Below are 19,084 nucleotides of genomic sequence, written 5' to 3'. Positions count from 1 at the left end.
ATACAGCTTTGTCAAATCTTGACTTTCCACCATATTTCCTTTGGATCTTTTTTGATTGTAAAGAAACAGAACATTTCATACACCTCGGATATCAAGAGTTATTAAAATCCCTAATCAATAAAACTGTCACACTGGATAGCATACTACTATAAATACTCTCGTGTACTTTGTTTCTGTTTTTTCACTTAACAGTATAACTTGAAAATCATCCCATATTGGTAGTGTCCTCGTCATTTTCACAAGTGTATCTATCCATCATAAAATGTACATCATTTATTTAGCTATTCCCCTAAAAATGGACATTTTGGATGTTTCAAATCTTCTACCGTGATGAAGAATTCTGTACATATTCAGAGGCCAGCCAATCTGTGGCATAAACTTCAAAGTGGAATTTCTGAGTCATAAGATGTATGCATTAGTCATTTTGAAGGATATTGCCAAATTGCTCTGCACGGAGATTGTACCAGTTTACACCCCCACTAGTAACTTTTGGAGGTGTCTCTTTTCTTACATACTTGCCAGTTTGTTGCCTTTTCTAGTAATACCTTCAGAAAAGTTTTATAACTTTTTTTCTTTGCAACTGGGCATGTCCAAATGACCAAGTTCTGGTAGTAGAATTAGATTAAAATATTATGTGGCAGCTTTGGGAACCTTCTTTAAGAAACAGCTCACCGTGCACTTACTGTTTGCTACTTCACTTCCTCCTCCTCTTCTCCCTTCCTCCCTTCCTCCTTTCCTCACTCCCTCCTTCCCTCCCTTCCTTTCCTTATTTCTGTGCCTAGAACACGGATGCTACCATTTGTGCCCTGATTTTGAGGCAGTATACAGTATAGTGATAAGATAGAAGGATCTTAGGTCATTTTCACCCCTGATTGCCTACTCAATTTCTAGTGAAAGAGAAATAAACTTATTTCTCTTTTGTGCTTTTGTTATTTGGATTTTTAAAATCCAGCTGAACCAAATTCTTATGCTTATATCAGATTAAGGGTGTTTCCTCTATTTTTAATTGATGAAAGGCATCTAAAAAATATAATGAATGACGGGATTTGAATGCTTTTCATGGGTCTATTGAGTCATATGTTTTTTTTTCTTTATGTGATGATGTGAAAATTGACTTTTGAACAGTAAGCCTGGAATGAACCCAACGGGACTATAATATTTCCTTCTGTTTTCTGCATCATTTGTATAATTCTACTAATGATTGTTTTCCATTCATGTTCATAAGAGACTGTCCTATATTTTTCTTTTCTTCTTATACTATTGTTGTTCAATCTCAGTACCAAGGTCATAGTATTTCATAGAATAAGTTGGAAGATGTTCCTTAGTCTATTCTCTGGAATAGTTGGCATGAGGTTGGAATTATCTATCTCTTCAATGTTTGTTAGAACTTGCTTGCAAAACTGTATGTGCTTATTTTTATTGCTATTTTTATCTTGTTATGGATATATTAAGGTTCTCTTAAATCCTCTTGGGTCAGTTTTGACATTATGTTTTTCTATAAAAGTATTTATTTTGTCAAGTTTTCAAATTATTGGCATATTGTTGACTGTCTTATTTTTAAATCTTTATTGTGTCTGTAGTTACCTATTTTTTTAAATTTTAATATTAAAAAATAAAAAGCTAATGTTGTGTGCATACCTCTTCTTTTTTTTCTAGATGAATGTTGGCAGTTTTATCTATTTCATTATTTTTTTTCAGAGACCCAACTTTTACATTTGTTAATCCTCTCTATCATATCTTTATTTCTAGTTCATAAATTTCTTATCTTTATTTTTTAATTTATTCTACTATTTTGTGTTCACTTTGTTTTCTTTTTCTGATTCCTTGAGTTGGCTCTCAGTATCAGTTAGGATGTCATAAAGCTCTATTTTTAGGAAATGCAACTATATTGGCTTAATCAAATAAGAAGTCACTTAGAATTAGACATCTGTAGTTGAGGCAGTAGCTCTCTGTTGTCATCTATATACCACACTTGTTTTATCTTTTTCAATCTCTGTTATTAGTGCATGGCTTTTGCTTTCATATTTCTGACCTCACAGTAGCAAGATGGCTGCTACACTTCCAGCCTCCATCTGCATTTCATACAGGACGGAGACTATGAGAGAAGTAGGGAGGGCTGGTGGTGGTGGCCATGATAGGAAAGCAGGAACTTTCTATAGAAAACCCCAGCTTATTTATCATTGGCCTTAACTTGACCACCTTAACTGGGAGGAGTTCTAGAGTAGTGAGCATTTTAGTTGGACATATTTCTGTCTGGACAAAGTCCTAGTCCTCTCAGTAAGGAAGAACCAGTGTAATGGATAGTGGTTGTCAGCTACAATGCCTATAGATCATTATTTTTGTGGCCCCCTCTTTTCTTTTATAAGCATTTACAGGCTTATATTTCCCACAAATTACTTCTTTACCTTCACCCCACAAATTTTGAAATGTAGCATTTTTATTAGTATTCGTAATACTAATTATTTTTATTAGTTAATGCTTTTAATATTTATTAATATTAGATTGAAATGCTCTAACATTTTCCAAGTATGCTTTTTAGTTATTGTTATGTTGTTGGTTTTTAAATTCAGTCCTCTGTTATCAGTGAAAATTCTTTGTGAGACAAATTATTTGGTGTTTGCAACTTGTACCAAGGCTTCGTGTGAGGTCAGTCTTTGTCATTGTGCCCTGGATATAAGAAATTAAAAATAATTTTCATTTGTTACTAGTTGAGAGTGTATATGCATATGTATGTGTATATGTGTATGTGTGTATATATATGTATGTGAATATATATATTTTGCCATTCTGTTCAATGCTAATATCCTTATATCAACATTCTTTGGTATAGTGTTTGCCTGGTAAATCTTTCTCGTTCTTACACTGACCTCATTTCTGTGTTGCATTTTAGGTATAATTTTACAGATTATAGATAGTAGGTTTAGAAAATATCCAATCTTATAATCTTTTTCAACAACTAGTTTATTCTCTTAATATTAGTTGTGATTACTAATACTAATAATTACTGTGTTTTTATTTTATTTTTTTTTTTTATTTTATTTTATTTATTTTTGTTTTTATTTTTCTGCCAACTTATTCTGTAATTTTTCTTTAGCTTCTTCTTCTTTTATACTTCTTTTTTCCTACCTCCCTACTTTTCATTGGATTGATAAACTTTCTTTAGTACCTATTCTCTCCTCTACTGGGAATTAAGTTAATCACGGTATCTTTATTCTTTTAATGGTTGCCTCCAGTTTGAACATGTGCACTTGGTTTTACAGTGTCTGCATGTAGCCAGAATTTCTAATTTCTGTCAAATAATGCAAGAAACCTACTACCTTTATCTATAATCACCCCCTATCTTACATATTATTATTCTCAAGTATGTCAGTTCTACCTCTTTTTCTAATATTTTTGTAGTTACCTATTCATATCATTATTTTATACAGTTAATATTTGTTTTGATTTGCTCACATTCACTAATTTCTTTCTCACCATTACTTCCTATATCTCTTACTTATTTTCGAGTTTAATTTTCATTCTTCCTAAAGATCCCTTGATTCTTCTTTCAGCAAAGAGCATGGTCTACTTAGTGGTAGTATTGTACAACCTCACATAACATGTAATACCCTTGCAATTGTATAGATCCATTTACCACCCTCCCCTGTCCTTTATGCCAGGGTTATCATATGTGTTACATCTACATACATTATACACTCAGCTTATGATGTTTGCTTTAAACATTCTTATATATCTTACACAAATAAGAGGAAAAACCAATCCATTATATTTATTTGGATATGTACTATTTCCAATGCTCTTCATTCTTTCCTGAAAATCTAAGTTTCCAGCCTGTAATATTTCTTTTTACCCTGAAGAAATTTCTTTAGCAATTCTCAGTCAAGGCAATAAATTCTCATAGTTTTCTTTATTTAAAATGTTGCATTGATTATAGAATTCTAGATTGATAAGTATTTTTTTTTTTCTTTTCACTGTAGCATAGCTCTTCTGACTTCCTTGGTTTCTAATAAGAAAACTTTAATCATCCCAAAAGTTATTCCTCTGTATGTACTTGTTTTCTTTTCTGTCTGCTTTCAAGATTTTCTTTTGGAGGTGCCTGGCTGCCTCAGTCAGTAGAGCATGCCACTCTTGATCTTGAGGTCATGAGTTCAAGCCCCACGTTGGGTATAGAGCTTACTTAAGAAAAAAAAAAAGATTTTCTTTTTATCTTTGGTTTTCAGCAGTTGAATTATTATGTACCTAGGTGTGGTTCATATGTATTTATCCTGCATGAGGTTTGTTCAGCATCTTGAATCTTTGTTTTTCACCACATTTGGGAGCTTTTTGGCCATTATATCTTCAAATATTTTTTTCTACCCTACTCTTTGTATCCTCTCCTTCTGCAACTCCAGTTACTTGCATGTTATACCTCTGATTATGGACTTACATGTCCCCAATTTCTGTTCACTTATTAAATTTTTAAAAATTATTTTTGGGGCGCCTGGGTGGCTCAGTCATTGGGCGTCTGCCTTAAGCTCAGGTCGTGATCCCCGGGTCCTGGGATCAAGCCCCTCATTGGGCTCCCTGCTCTGTGGGGGGCCTGCTTCTCCCTTTCCCACTCCCCCTGCTTGTGTTCCCTCTCTTGCTGTCTCTCTCTCTGTCAAATAGATAAATAAAATTTTTTAAAAAAAAATAAATAAATAAAATAAAAATTTTCTTTCTTTTGTTCTACTGATTTATCTTCAAGTTCACATACTTTTCTCCCATCATCCTTATTCTTCTATTAAACTCTTCCAGTGAATTTTTAATTTCAGACATTTTAGTTTTCAACTCGTGAATTTCTGTTTGTTTTCTTTATTGCCTATTTTTTCCCCATTTGTTATAAGCATATATTTTCCTTACTTCCTCCTGCATAGTTATAATAGCTGCTTTAAAAATCATTGCCTAATAATTCCAACATTTGGGTAATACTGGTCTTGGTCTCAATGATGTTTTTTCTTGGGACTGAATCACATTTTCCTGGTTTTTTTTTTCTTTTTTAATCAGGTATTTTGAATTATATCTTGGGTATTGTGAGTGTTATGTTCTGGCTTCTGATATTTATGTACATATTCTCCTGAAGACTGTTGATATCTTTGTTTTAGCACATAATAAACTTGTTTGGATTCAAACTGCAAATGTCTCTTCGTTGACAGCCCAAATCTCCTTGGGCTGCTTACAGTCTGTTCTATGTATGTGTGTTTTGGGGATCACCCAGAGGTTTGTTCTGAGTTTATATACAGATTTTGCACTCCTTCTCTTTGGTTTTTTTCTTTTTAGGAAGCCCACACAATCACATCCAGCATCTGTGGTTGCTCTGTCCCTTTATTATTCAGACCATAAAGGCCAATGATTTCTATTTGAGTTTTGGCTGCCTTGTGAGGTCACCGAACACAGCCACCCCAGCAGGCATCTCTCCTTGCATCAGTTCCTTCCTCCAATTTTTGAATCCCCTCCTGGATTCTCCTGCTTCTGTTTATTCTCCAGAATAATGATTGTGTTTTGTTCCTATTTTATCTAGAGTTTATAGTGATCTGTGGGAGTCTTAGATCCAGTGGAATTTGTTTGACCATACAGGATTTCTGTGCCTTCCTTCCTCAGAACATGCAGTCCATACAGGACTGGGTCTTCTAAAGGCAAAGTCATCTCTGCCTGTTCCTGGAATTTAAGGAATTCCTTAAGACTTCACTTGCTTTCAAATATTTTTTAAAAATGACTTGTCAACATAGTACCCTTTGTGAGTTGACAACATGATATAAAGAAATAGGGCTATGAGTCAGTCATAACTGTTTAAATCTGGGCCTTCCATTACTGGTCATGCAATGTTGCATTAGATAGTCATTAACCACTTGAAGTCTTATTATCCTCATCTGCAAAATAAAATCTTATCTATAGTTTCAGGATACTAAAATGAGATTCTTTCCAGGATGCTAGTACACCAGGTATAAAATTCCAAAGTGAATTTGAGTTAGATCCCATTTGCAGGATTTGCAAAAGGAATGTTGCATATCAGATCAATGACTCTTAGCTTTTGAAATAGATCAAGGATAATAAAAAAAGAGTCAGGAGGTGCAGAGGAAAAATTACTGATTGAGAAAGCGCTATTACCATGCTCTTTATAGGGGAAGAGGTACCAGAAACGATCTTCCTCAACTCAAAGCTAGTAAAGCAGGCTTGTATGGAACCTGAAGTACGTTTGCTGCTTTTGGAAAACACAGAGGACTGGTGCTGATCCATGCTTAAGGAAACTAGGAAGATGGAGTCGCTAAGTTGGGATCATTCTATACTTCCAAAGTTGTTGGGGTGAGGAATGTGTGATTGTTTCCTATGGACCATATGTGGCCTATGAAAGAGAAAGAGAGAGAGAAAGTGCATCATCATGGAGTCATTCTGGGCCCTATCCAGTAGAATGATCTAAAACAACAGAGGACCCCCAACAGTAGGAAGAAGAAAAAAAAGCTCTATATTCATAGGGGCTGAGGAAGGAGCAGCAATGATCTCCCAGTCTTACTTTGAATGTGTTTAACTCATGGTAATAATATTCTAAATGCCACTTTGAGGCTGTGTTTTGAGTGACAGTAGGATTTTCTATTCCCAAGAATGAGCAGAAAGGCCCTGGAATTGATTAGAGTTTCCATTCAGGGCAGAGGAAGATTGCCTAGTGAATACATTTTAAATAGATGATGGGAGACAAAAACACATTATATGTTTTGATGATCAGAAATGATTCTTAGTCAACATGCTGGTTTGCTTGGCTAGTAAATTCACAACAAATGTTGATTTTTGCCTATCTTTTCTGATTTAACATCCGCATCTTGAACTATACCTTTTGGAGGTATGATAAAGGGTTGTTGTTAACCCAGGTATTTTATCCTGGATGGGAAGAAATGACCAAGAACCTTCTCTCCCTTACTCCATTAGCATATATTAATTTAGCAGATTAACTGGAGTTCTCCAATGTATACCATATTCCAGAGGTATTCTTAAAAAGCAGGACAGGCCCCTAACTACATTCCAGGTCATATGCCCATGTTGGGGAGGAAAAATTTTTTCTTTACCTTTCAACATTCTTCTAGTTGGTCTAAGAATCAAATTGACAGGAGACAGATTAGCAGGAGAAAAACAATTCAGTAACATGTACACCTCCTGAATACAAGTGAGAGACCCAGGAAAACTGAGTAACTCTCTGAAATGGCCTTAAATACCACCTTCAACTAAAGACAAAAGATGATGTTGGGGGAGGAGGGGAGCAGTTAAGCGAGGTTATGAGGAAAAGCACAATAAACAAGGATATGATGGTTATGCAGGTTTAAATCTGCATAAGAGTTTCTAGAGATTTTAACTCATCCCCTTCTTGCTGGTATAGCTAGGGAAGGCACCCTTACAAGTGGAGCTTTCCCTTCTAAATGTAAATGTCTCTTATAAAAGGGTAACTTCTACTCAGTTTTGGAGTTTCTCCTGCGTTTGCAGTTTCTTAAAAATAATCAGCCTAAAATAATCAGTATGCCAAAGAGACGTATCAAAATTTGCTTTTCTACACCCAGAACCAGGCAATGTACTAGAATCTTTACACAGAGTGCCCTTACTCTCTTCAATAATGTATGTTTTTCCATTTTTCAGATTATTAGATCTCTTCAAGTGGATTTTGGGTTCCTCAAACAATTGCTTCAGTTGAAATTTGAGGACAGTCTTAAAGAAGAGTCTTTCAATCTCTTCACTGCTCTACATGACAGGATCCTAACAATCGAAAAACATTATCAAGAGGTACAAGTTCTCTTATTTCCTTTGTTTTATATGTGGATTGATCTTGTGCTTAGATAGGTATGTACTACAGTTTTGAATTTAGCAACTAGTGTGGGGGGCAATTTAATTTGCATATGTTGTGTCTCATGTAATAGCTAATCCATATAATAGCTTTCCTTTGTATCAGGAACTTTGTAAGTACTCTGTATGCAAATTAATCTAATCCTCACACTAACTTCATGAAGTAGGTGCAATTATTATCTCTCTTTTACAGATGAGGAAATTGAAGCCCAGGAAGTTTAATTAACTTGCTCAAGGCCACCAGTTAAACAGCAGAGTTTATTTTCCTGGCCAGACAGTTTGATGCTTGAGATCTGGCTCTTAAGCACAATTTTATAGGATATTATTTGTACTTATTATCTCTGTAAGGGCCAAAGGCTTGAAAACTCAGCTGCTTCAAGGAATTTCCTAAATTCTTTGGTCAGGTTAGCATATTTATCTGTCATTAAGAATAGGGACTGCTTTTCCTCAGTTATAATACACACACACAAACCCCTCATCTTCTATTGACTCCACCATTCTGAGAACCACTATAAGCCTTTTAAATGTGTTTCCTCCATAAGTCCCTCAACAATGCTTAAATGAAACCCGATTATTCCTGATCTACAGATAAGGAAACTGAGATGCCAAGGTTAAGTAACCTGCTTCAGGTCAGACAGATTGAAAGTGGCACAATAATACTGAAATCCAGTTCTGTCTGACTAAAGCCTAATTGTTGTTTGCACTCCATTGTTATCCAAAACAATGGTCAACTGATTTGATTAATCAGAAAATGACTCTGTTTTATGGATTAGTGGCTCTAGATTTCTTTTTATGAGCATATCCCATTCAAAAGGTACAAGGACCAGGAGAGGATATGAATTACAAATAGGTTTTACTATTTTTAAGAGCAGTTCTAGGAAGACAGTAAAAAGACTTAAATATGTAAAGTGAAATAAAATGTTCAAATTATCTATATTTATTTTATCCATTTGAGCTCTCTATTGCTTATAGTTAAGTAAAAATTGAATGCAGTGTGGAGTACCTGGGTGGCTCAGTCAGTTGGGTGGCTGACTTGATTTCGGCTCAGGTCACGATCTCAGGGTCGTGAGATCGAGTCCTGTGTTGGGCTCTGGGCTCAGCCTGCAGTCTTCTTGAGATGCTCTGTCTCCCTCTCCTCTGCCCCTCCCCCTGCTCACATGCATGTAATCTTTCATGTGCGTGCTCTCTCTCCCTCAAAAATAAATAAATAAATCTTTTTAAAAAATTGAATGCAGTGTAATAGCTATAGTGTTGGAGAAATGATTACAAATTGGAGTTTTCACAAGATTTGTGATGATCTGAATGATGGTTTTATACTGAGTCCTTTAGTAGGGTGAGAGAATCATATTTGGAAATTCAGTATGGTGTTCATTGTACTTATTTTTGGTTTGCAGAATGAGGACATCATAAGAAAATGCTACAATCAGCAGTTGGCTGATGCCATAGCTGTTATCAAAGGAATGTATAAGGTGGGTTTTTAGTGCTGTCATGGGCAAGGCCAGCTTCCCATCCTGCGAATGCACAGAGTGGGGCTCACTGGGGGTTCCCAGTCTGTGTTTTTGGCTTTGAAGATCTGTCTGCTCAGTTTTCAGGTCACTGAAAAGGGATCAGGCCTAAGACTGTTCACACCCACGTTAAATCGACCAAAATAACATTTTATTGTGACAGATATAGATTTGCAGAGACTGGAAAATTCCAGTCTGGTGTCCAGGTAAGTGACGAAGTCTGTTTGGTGAGCATGCAGTTGGATAGAAGGTCAGATAGTCTCAGAGAGTTCATTGCGATTGCTGTAAATCCCAATGAACTGTCTCTGACCCTTGGTGGAGTAACTCTTCTACTGATGAGGACATGTCTATCTGCCATATATGGTGCTTCACTCTCCTACACAATGGGAGCATTCATAGTTTTCAATGATTACCTTTTTAGGCTTACTAAGGACCTTGTGCTTCTTTTAGATTTTATAACTGTATTCTTGTCTTTCATTTCAATAAACCTCTGGGAAGAAATATTTTTTATTATAGCAAATTGTGCATTGATTGCATACTTCTTTTCATAGCATTTATCACGTTTGTATTTAATTATGTAATTGCCTGTTACATGTTCTTTTCCATGCCAGACTGTAAGCTTTATGAGGGCAGGGATGTTGTCTGTCTTATTCATTGCTCTGCCTGCCTCTTAGTGCTGTGCCTGATGCATGATTAGCAATCAGCTAATAATTGCTAAGTGAAAGGATAGTTACCTGTATTTGTGGCAGATACTGGTGACTCAATGGTGATTCTCCTTCCTCCTTTTTCTTATTAGCAGAAGCGCTTCTTACTATGAAGCCACAATGCTAGATCCTTTCTTTCCCTGCTTCCTTTTCAGATATGGTGTGAACATAGGCAAGGTCAGGTGCCTGACCAATGTGACCTGAAGCTAAGTTGGCTATGAGGTTTGGGGAGGAGGTTATTCTTTGTCACTTAAAGAGCTTTGTGGGGGGCACCTGCATGGCTCAGTAGGTTAAATGGCTGCCTTCGGCTCAGGTCATGATCTCAGGGTACTGGGATTGAGTCCCACATTGGGCTCCTTGCTCAGCAGGGGGTCTGCTTCTCCCTCTGCTGCTCTCCCTGCTTGTGCTCTCTCTCTCATGCTCTCTCTCAAATAAATGAATAAAATCTTAAAAAAAAAATAAAGAGCTTTGTGGGAATAAATATCCTTCTTTTTTCTTTGTTTGACATTGTCTCCTGATGCTTGGAATTGCTGCAGCCGACCTACAACCAAGGACTGAAACGTTTTGGATGTGCTAAAGGTAGCAGGGTGGAAAGATAGTAAGCACTGGGGGCCTTGATGAACATCACTGAACAACTAAATAATTCTGGACTTGCCCTGCCTCTGGCCCTTTCATTTCATGAGATAATACCCCTCCTAGTGTTCAAGCTGCTGGTTCAGTAGTTTCCAGCTGAAAATATTCCAGGACCTACTGCTCTGACAACAGTCTCTGTGACTCTGTGCCAGTTATGATTCCAAAAGTGCTGTGACCCTATCTTTCTCACCTGCTGTGTTACCTTGCTCCTCTCCCACACAGAGGTGGAGCCTAATTCTCCCTCCTTGAATCTGGGCTGGTCTCGGTGCCTTGCTCCTAGGTATAGAAGGTGACGCAGCACCAATTCAGAGGTTAGGTCAAAAGAAGCCTTGCAACTTCATTCTCTTCCTCTTGGAATGTTTGCTCTCTGGATTTGGCCTCTCTGAATCCCGCTGCCATGTTGTGAGAAGCTCAAGCTGTTTGGAGGATCTACATGTGGGTACTGGGTCCACAGACTCAACTGAGCTCAGCTTTCAAGTCATCCAGCCCCTAGCCATTTCGTCTTTCCCTCTGAGGTCCCAGGCATTATGGAGCAGAGACAAGCCATCCCCTCGTGCCGGTCTTAATTCCTTGCCCCATGGAGCTCGAGAGCATGATAAATGGTTGTGGTTTTAGGCCACTAAGTTTGGGGAGGTGTATTATGCAGCAGTAAATAGAGAGCTGGCGTGGGTTCCTTGCACTCACATCAATAAGCAACTTCCAATTGACTGTGTTGGATAGACGACTTCTCTAATAGTTCTGCCAGCACCATGTAGCGTTGTGGTTAAGAGTTAGCATAATGTGTGCTTTAGAACAAGGACCCTGTCTGGAGTCAGACTCCATGGGTTAGACTCCTGGCTCTGTCACTTTATCATTTTGTGACCTTAGGCAAAATACCGAACCTCTCTGCCTCAGTTTTGCCATCTGTCAAATGAGGATCATAATAGTGCCCCCCTCATGGGCTCGTTATGAGGATGGAATGAATTGATCCCTGTGAAGCACTTACAATAGTGCCTGGAATAAGGTAAGTGCAGTCTAAGTGTCTGCTAAATAAATGAACATTTCACATATGCATGACACTCCTTAGTACTGGTCATTTGTTCTGCTCCTTTATTATCTTAGTATTTAGGCTTGTAGCTTTCTGACCACTGACTGTGGATATGGTAAATGCCTTTAAGATATCTATAATAATTGTCAGTATTTGTTATGTTGAACTGTATGAAATTGCTGCTTTTGGAGCCCAAAATGTCAAATATCAGCAATTTCATATGGCTCAACATAAGAAACATACTTATCTTAATGGATAAAGGCAGCAACAAACTACATAAAATATGAGGCTATAATAACTTAAAGTAGAAGAGATTCATCTTCAATTTAACCAAACGTGTTGAATGAGTACTGTGTGCTAGGATATGGTGCGTACTGACATTACAAAGATGAAAGAGAGATGAATAGGGGTGAATTATAACCTCAGCCTTAATATACTTTGTTCACTGCAGAGATAAACATATAATGGGAGATATGGAAGCACCACAAAGGAAGCAGTTATTTCTGCCTTCATGCTTTAGGGAGGCTTCACAGAGAAGGTGATATTTGTGCTGGGTTTTAAAGTAAATTCTCAGTTGGTGGATAAGAAATACAAAGGGATTCTAGGTAGATGGCAGAGTGTCTCTTAGTCAGGATGTTTTTAGTGGCAAGTGATATATACCTAATTCACAATGGCATTAGTTAAAGGAATTTACTGGTTCATGTAACTGTAAAGTGTAGTGATAGTAATGACTTCAGGAAAAGCTGGATCTAGGTACTCAAATAATGTTATCAAGAAACTGTCCATCCCCTGCTTCCATCTTCTTCTCTGATGGTTTAATTTCCAGGCAGGTTCTCTTCACATAAGAGCAACCTTAGACAGAGCATCTCTTTCTAGATAGTTCCTACAAGAGTCTCAAGACTGACCCTGACCAATCTGGCCTAGTTATTGTCCCCCACTCCCACCACAAGCCAAGCCAGAGTGACGTACCCATCCCAGGAGATAATATCAAGGACAGGGTTTACCCAAATGGAAAAGAGAGGTTTTGATACTTAAAGGAGAGATGTTGGGTAGGCAAAACTGTTTAGACAAATTGGCTTCCCACTTTCAATAGCATGTGAAAAGGCAAATAGGACCTGGTCAGAGTTGCTGACTGTTGCATTTCCCCACATGGTAGCCAGTAACCATGGGTGGCTCTTAAAATGGAAGTTGAAATTAGGGGCGCCTGGGTGGCTCAGTCGGTTAAGTGTCTGATCCCAGGGTCCTGGGATTGAGCCCCGTATCGGGCTCCTTGCTCAGTGGGAAGCCTGCTTCTCCCTCTCCTTCTACTGCTTCCCCCTGCTTGTGCTTTCTCACTCTCTCTGTCAAATAAATAAAATCTTTAAAAAAAAAAAATGGAAGTTGAAATTAAATTAAAAATTCAGTTCCTGGGTTGCATTAGCCATAGATTGCCCAGCAATATTCCGTGAAACTGAATAACTTAGGAGAATTCATGAAAGTTTGCACAGGTGTGTTTGATTTATTTTATTTTATTTTTATGTTTTTATTAATAACAGTTAAAAAGCTATGCTTTATTGAGTGCCTTCTTTGTGCCGGGCACCATACGAAGGAGCTTAGATGTATCATTTTATTCAGTCTTCACATGAGCAAGTAGCAAGAACTGGGGCCCACAGCAATTCCTCAATTCTAATGTGGCACAGAGAGTGGTGGTAATAACAGGAACTACGTCATGGCCTCGTATTCTTACTTAGTGCTCTTGCTAATTTCAAGGTGTAAATTAGGCTGCTACAGAAGTGCCTGTGCTATCCGGTTCATCCAAAATGTGGTGCCCAAAGATAAAGTCCAAGTATCTTTTGCCTGGTTCAGCCCCATGACCAGGTGGAGCTGGGAGTCCAGTTCCCATCTATGTCATGTCTCTACAGTTGTTCTGCAGAAAATGGGAAATGCTTGAATTTTCTGAGCAGGAGAAAGAGAGGTGCCTTTGTATCCTTCAGGATGGTTACTCATGTAACAGAGTTAAAGGGCGTTGGAGAAATGAAGACACAGATATACACTCCAGGAAGACAGAAACCACGAAGAGTCTCCTCAATGCCCAGTACAGGGCTTGGATTTTAATAAATATTTATTGGAGGAAGATAGAAGGAGGAATGAGAAAGAGGGAAGGAAGGAAGATGAGCTACAATCTGTAGTTTAAGGCAGAATGTTGGATAGTGGAGGGGAGGGACAAAAGGAATGAAGTTCTGCTCTAGGTTAAAAGAATTTAAAGAGACGTCTCACTAAATGCAATATGTGGGGCTACTTACTATCCTGCTTTGAACAAACCAACTGTTAGAAAAAAAGTTTCGAGATCATTGGAAAAATTTTATTATGGACTAGATATTAAATGATATTAAGAAACTCTGTTACTTTTGTTAGTGTGATGGTGGCATTGTGATTACATGAAAAAGAAAAGAAACTCTTAGTTATTAGAGATGAACTGTGAAGTTAGGGTTCAAAGACAAGACGTCTAGGATTCCCATAAAAATACATAAGAACAGAATGGGTAGGTAAGTGTGTAACAGACTATTATAATTTTCTCTACTTTGGGGTATGTTTCATCATAAAAAAAGCAGACGTATTTGAAAAAATGCAGGTTACTTCTTTAGTCCTCTTTCTTAAACACCCCCAGTGGCCTCTCAGAATTCAAGATGGAGTCCAAGCTCCATTGCTTGGTCTATGCCTTCCAGACCATGGGGACCCTGGCCCCTTTGGTTCCCCAGGTTCATTCTGCTGCAGCTTTCAGACCCTCAAACCTGCCAAGTACATTCCTGCCTTACGGCTAATCCCTGGAACCCTCTGGCCTCCATCTTCATATTGCAGCTCAAAAGGTGCCTCCTCAGGCTTCCTGTGACCATCACCACTCAAGGACAAATCTTCCACACCAGTCTCTCCCTATTCCATTCTGTGGCCTTCAGAGCAGATGCCACTGCCTAAGATTCTCTTGTTCATGTTTATTTACTTATGAGTGTTCTGTTTCACCCCACTAGACTTTCTGCTTTGGGAGAGCAGCCATCTTGGCTTCATACCTAGAGGCATTTTAGCAGGTGTGAGATAAGAATATGTTGAAAGAATAAACACAGGAACAAATTAATGGGGAAGGGCTTTCTGAGCATGAATCTTTCCACAGAGACCATAAAAGAAAATAAAAATAAGCATAAAATGAAAAACTTCTGTACAACAAAAGAAAGTAAAAATAGTTTGAAGAAAAATGAAGAACTGGGAAAATATGTGCAAAAAAAAATGCAAATAATGTATTAATATTCCTAACATATTGAGAGCTCCCACCAATCATTAAGATAATGCTGAATAGGGGCACCTGCATGGCTCAGTCAGTTAAGCGTCTGACTGTTGATCTCTGAGATCATGGTGGTGAAATGGAGCCCTGCATCAGGCTCTGCACTCAACAGGGAGTCTGCTGGAGATTCTTTCCCCTCCCTCTCCCTCTGCCCCTCCTCTCAGTTCATTCGTGCATGCTCTCTCTCTCTAAATAAATAAATAAATAAAATCTTAAAAAAAGAAAATAATGCTGAATAGCCCATTAGAAAAATCAGCAACATATATTAAAAAGATATTAAAATAAAAATATCTAAATGGCCAACAAACTTACAAAAAATGTTCAACCTTATTAAAAATAAAATAAATGCAAATGAAGCAAAAATACTGCTTTCATCTATCAGATTGGCAGAAATTTAAAGATTGATATTATCTACTCTTGGCAAAGTGTGGGTTAATGGGTAAGCACATATATTGTGGAAGCATAAATTGGTACCACCCATTTGGAAGAAAATTTAACAAATTCTAATAAAAATTTAAATGTGCATTTATTTTGATCAGGCAATCCCACTTCCAGGAGATAAAAATACATATACAATGATCAGCAGCATTATAATCTAGTTTTTAATAGAAAATAATGGAATAATACTACTTAATGATACAAATGTTAGAAAAATACCCAGCCCATTTAAACAAAGGTAAATTCATATGTACTACTATGAAGGCGTTTCTAAGATACATTGTAATTGAAAAAAAATCTGGCAGAACAACACAATATTGTAGAACATTCAGAATGTCTGGAGAATGAGGGAGAAAAAGAAAGCAATTTTTAATTTGAAGTTTCTGCATTTTTATAACAGTCATGCTTCCATTTTTTATAACGTGTTAGTAGTAAAAAGAAGTGTCATTTCAGTTGCAATACATTTCTTTCCCTCGACCCCCCGCCCTTTCTCTTTTTTCTTTCTTTTCCTTGACATTGACTTTTACAACAAATAAGGCAGTTGTCTTTCAATATGTCCCATGTTCTGTAGTTGTTAGTTTGCTTCCTCAAGGGGTTGTGTTACTTGTTCTTCTGTTTTCCATATTTCTTATAAATTAGAATATAGCTCTAAAATCATGATTAGATTCAAATTCAAATTTTATACCTTTTGACAAGAATGGCTTATTGGCAGGGCTTTTAAAAAGTAAACTTTTACTTGAAGTGTAATTTACACACATAAAAGTACACAGATTAGGGGCGCCTGGGTGGCTCAGATGGTTAAGCGTCTGCCTTCGGCTCAGGTCATGATCCCAGGGTCCTGGGATCGAGTCCTGCATCGGGCTCCCTGCTCCTTGGGAGCCTGCTTCTCCCTCTGCCTCTCTCTCTCTCTCTCTCTGTCTCTCATGAATAAATAAATAAAATCTTTAAAAAAAAAAGTACACAGATTATAAATGTACAATTCAAATTTTTGTTAAAAAAAGGAACATACCCAAATAATCATTGTTTAGATCAAGAATTAGGATGTTATGGCAACTTCCACCTCTCCAAAGGTTACCATGATCTGACTTCTGTCACGGATTTGTTTTGCTTATGTTTGAATTTTAATGTAAATAAAACCATACAACACTTGCTTCTTTATGTCTGACTTCGATTGTTGGACCTTACATCTGTAAAATTTATCCATATTGTTGTGCATAGCAATAGTTTGTTCTTTCTCATTGCTGTAGAGTATTCTGTTGTATGAACATTCTTGTATATACCTTTTTATTGTTTTACATAATCTCTACACCCATCGTAGGGCTCAAACTTATAACCCCAAGATCAAGAGTTGCATGCTCTATGACTGAGCCAGCCAGGTGCCCCTCTTGTACATATCTCTTATTTACGTAAGTATGTATGTATGTATGTATGTATATAGAGAGAGGGCATCAGCAGGAGGGACAGAGGGAGAGGGAGAGAGAATCTCAAGCAGACTCCCCACTGAGCACAGAGCCCAATGCGGAGCTCGATCTCACGACCCCAAGATCAAACCCGAGCTGAAACCAAGAGTTGGATGCTCAGCCAAGTGAGACACCCAGGCGCCCCACATATCTTATAATGTACATATGTATGCATTTCTGTTGGGCAAATACTAGAGTAGAATTGCTAGATCACAGAGTGAGCACATTTTCAGTTTTAGTGGATGATGCTGTTTTTGAAGTTTTCTACTGTTTTTCTAAGTTACACCAATTTTTACTCCCTTCAGAGATGTGGAAGTGTTCTAGCTGCTCGACGTTCTTAGTTCTACCACTCTTTTAGATTTTAACACTTCTTGTGAATGTGTAGAGGTATGTGTTTGTGTCGTGACATGTATTTTTTAAAGATTACTAAGGTTGCTGTGAAGAGAATAAATTATAGGAAAGCAAGGATGGAAATAAGAACAGTGGAAGTTTGTTTCAGTCATCTCTGTAAGTGATGGTGGTGGCTTGGAATAGGATGGTAGCAATGGAAATAGAATGAAGAGGATGAATCTGGGATATATTTTAGAAGAAGAGCCAATAAGGTTTGCCAATGGGTTAGGTGTGGAAGGGAAACAAAAGGGTGAAATCGTGTGTAACTGCTAGCTTTTTGACTTCCACAGCTGGATGGCTGATTCACATCAGTGACTGGAGGAGTCTGGTGGAGGAAGAGTATGTGTGAATTCACGGGGTGGAAGTTGTTCAAAGTAAGCTTCCCAAGAGTAGGGTTCTTGGTTTGTACCTTTCACTTACATATCCCAAGCACCTAGAATATTAATTAACACGAAGTAAGTAATTAAAAGTATGTGTTGAACAAAGAGTGAATTAGACATCTTAGTGGTAATATCTGGCAATTTGTTGAATGTACGAGTTTAGAGGTTTGCGGAGAAACAGGTTAGATATATATATCTGATAGACATCATCATCATAGTAGATTTAAAGCCATAAGGACTGGATGAGATCACCCAGGGAGAAAGTGTATTTATACAAGGTTAGTAGTAATGAGGGGTTGTCAGAGAGGCCTTAGAAAAAGCAGGGGAGCCTGGTGTCACAGAGATCAAGAGAGGAGACTGTTTTAAGAAGGATGGAATGGTCAATGGTATCAAATACACTGAGACTTGAGTAAGCTGAGAGTCAAAAAGTAACATTGGCAATATTAACACTGGCATCACTGCAGATCCCAGGAAGAACATCAGAGTGATAGAGGTGGATGTTCAGTTGGAACTGGGGGGTGGGGGGGGTGATCCAATGTGGATTGAGGACATTGAAAAAGGGAATAAAGGGATAGGGCTATGGCTGGAAGGCTAGAGTGAGAGTTTAGGGTCAAGGGACGTTTTTTAAAAGAAGGGGTACTAGAAAATGCATGTATAGGGATGGGAAAGGTCCAGAACTGAGGGATAAATCAATAATGTAAAAGATAGAAGATATGGTGCAGGAGGGAGTACTGGAGAAGGCCAGAGCAGAGGGGATCCACTGCATAAAAAGAGGGGTTGTTCTTAAGGGCAACAGGGGGATTCTCCATCATTGTACAGAAGTGTTATGGGCTGGGGAGGCATGGGTGGTTCATCTGGTTAAGCACATGATCCAGGATTGTGAGATTGAGCCCCACGTCAGGCAACACACTCAGCAGGGAGTCTGCTTGAGATTCTTTCTCTCTCCTTCTCGCTCTGCCCCTCCCCCCTTGAAAATAAATAAATAAATCTTAGAAGTGTTATGGGCTGAATTGTGTCCCCCCCAAAATTCAGATGTTGAAGTCCTAACTTCCAGTACCTCAGAATGTGACTGTTAAGAGGTAGAGCCTTTAAAGGAACCATGAATGGATCTGTGAGGTCATATGAGTGGACTCTGATCCAATTTGACAGGAGTCCTTATAAAAACAGGAGATTAGGACATGGACACATACAGAGGGAATATTGTGTGAGGACATAGGGAGAAGATAGTCATCTGCAAGCCAAGGAGAAAGACCTCAGCAGAAACCAACCCTGCTGACACCTTGATCTCAAACTTCGAATCTCTAATATTGTGAGAAAATACATTTCTATTGGTTAAGCCCCCCAGTCCATGGAGCTCTGTCTTAGGAGCTCTAGCAAACCCAGGCAGGAAGA

The 19,084-nt window shown here is 38.0% G+C and overlaps 1 protein-coding gene across 1 annotated transcript in view; it reads left to right on the top strand.

Moving 5' to 3' along the window:
- Positions 1–19,084, top strand: part of LOC135364297 (uncharacterized protein C10orf67, mitochondrial-like) — a 122,164-nt gene that overhangs the window by 2,620 nt on the left and 100,460 nt on the right. Inside the window, exons 3-4 of the mRNA XM_064590296.1 lie at positions 7,639–7,782; positions 9,237–9,311. Of these exons, the coding sequence (XP_064446366.1) occupies positions 7,639–7,782; positions 9,237–9,311 (219 nt within the window). The remainder of the gene's footprint in view (positions 1–7,638; positions 7,783–9,236; positions 9,312–19,084) is intronic.

The sequence above is a fragment of the Mirounga angustirostris genome, unplaced genomic scaffold (assembly GCF_029215605.1).
Source record: "Mirounga angustirostris isolate CCGP_5_RB_7025 unplaced genomic scaffold, mMirAng1.0.hap1 SCAF_5, whole genome shotgun sequence".
In the NCBI taxonomy this organism is placed as follows: Eukaryota; Metazoa; Chordata; class Mammalia; order Carnivora; family Phocidae; genus Mirounga; species Mirounga angustirostris.
This window is presented reverse-complemented; position numbering and strand designations above follow the sequence as displayed.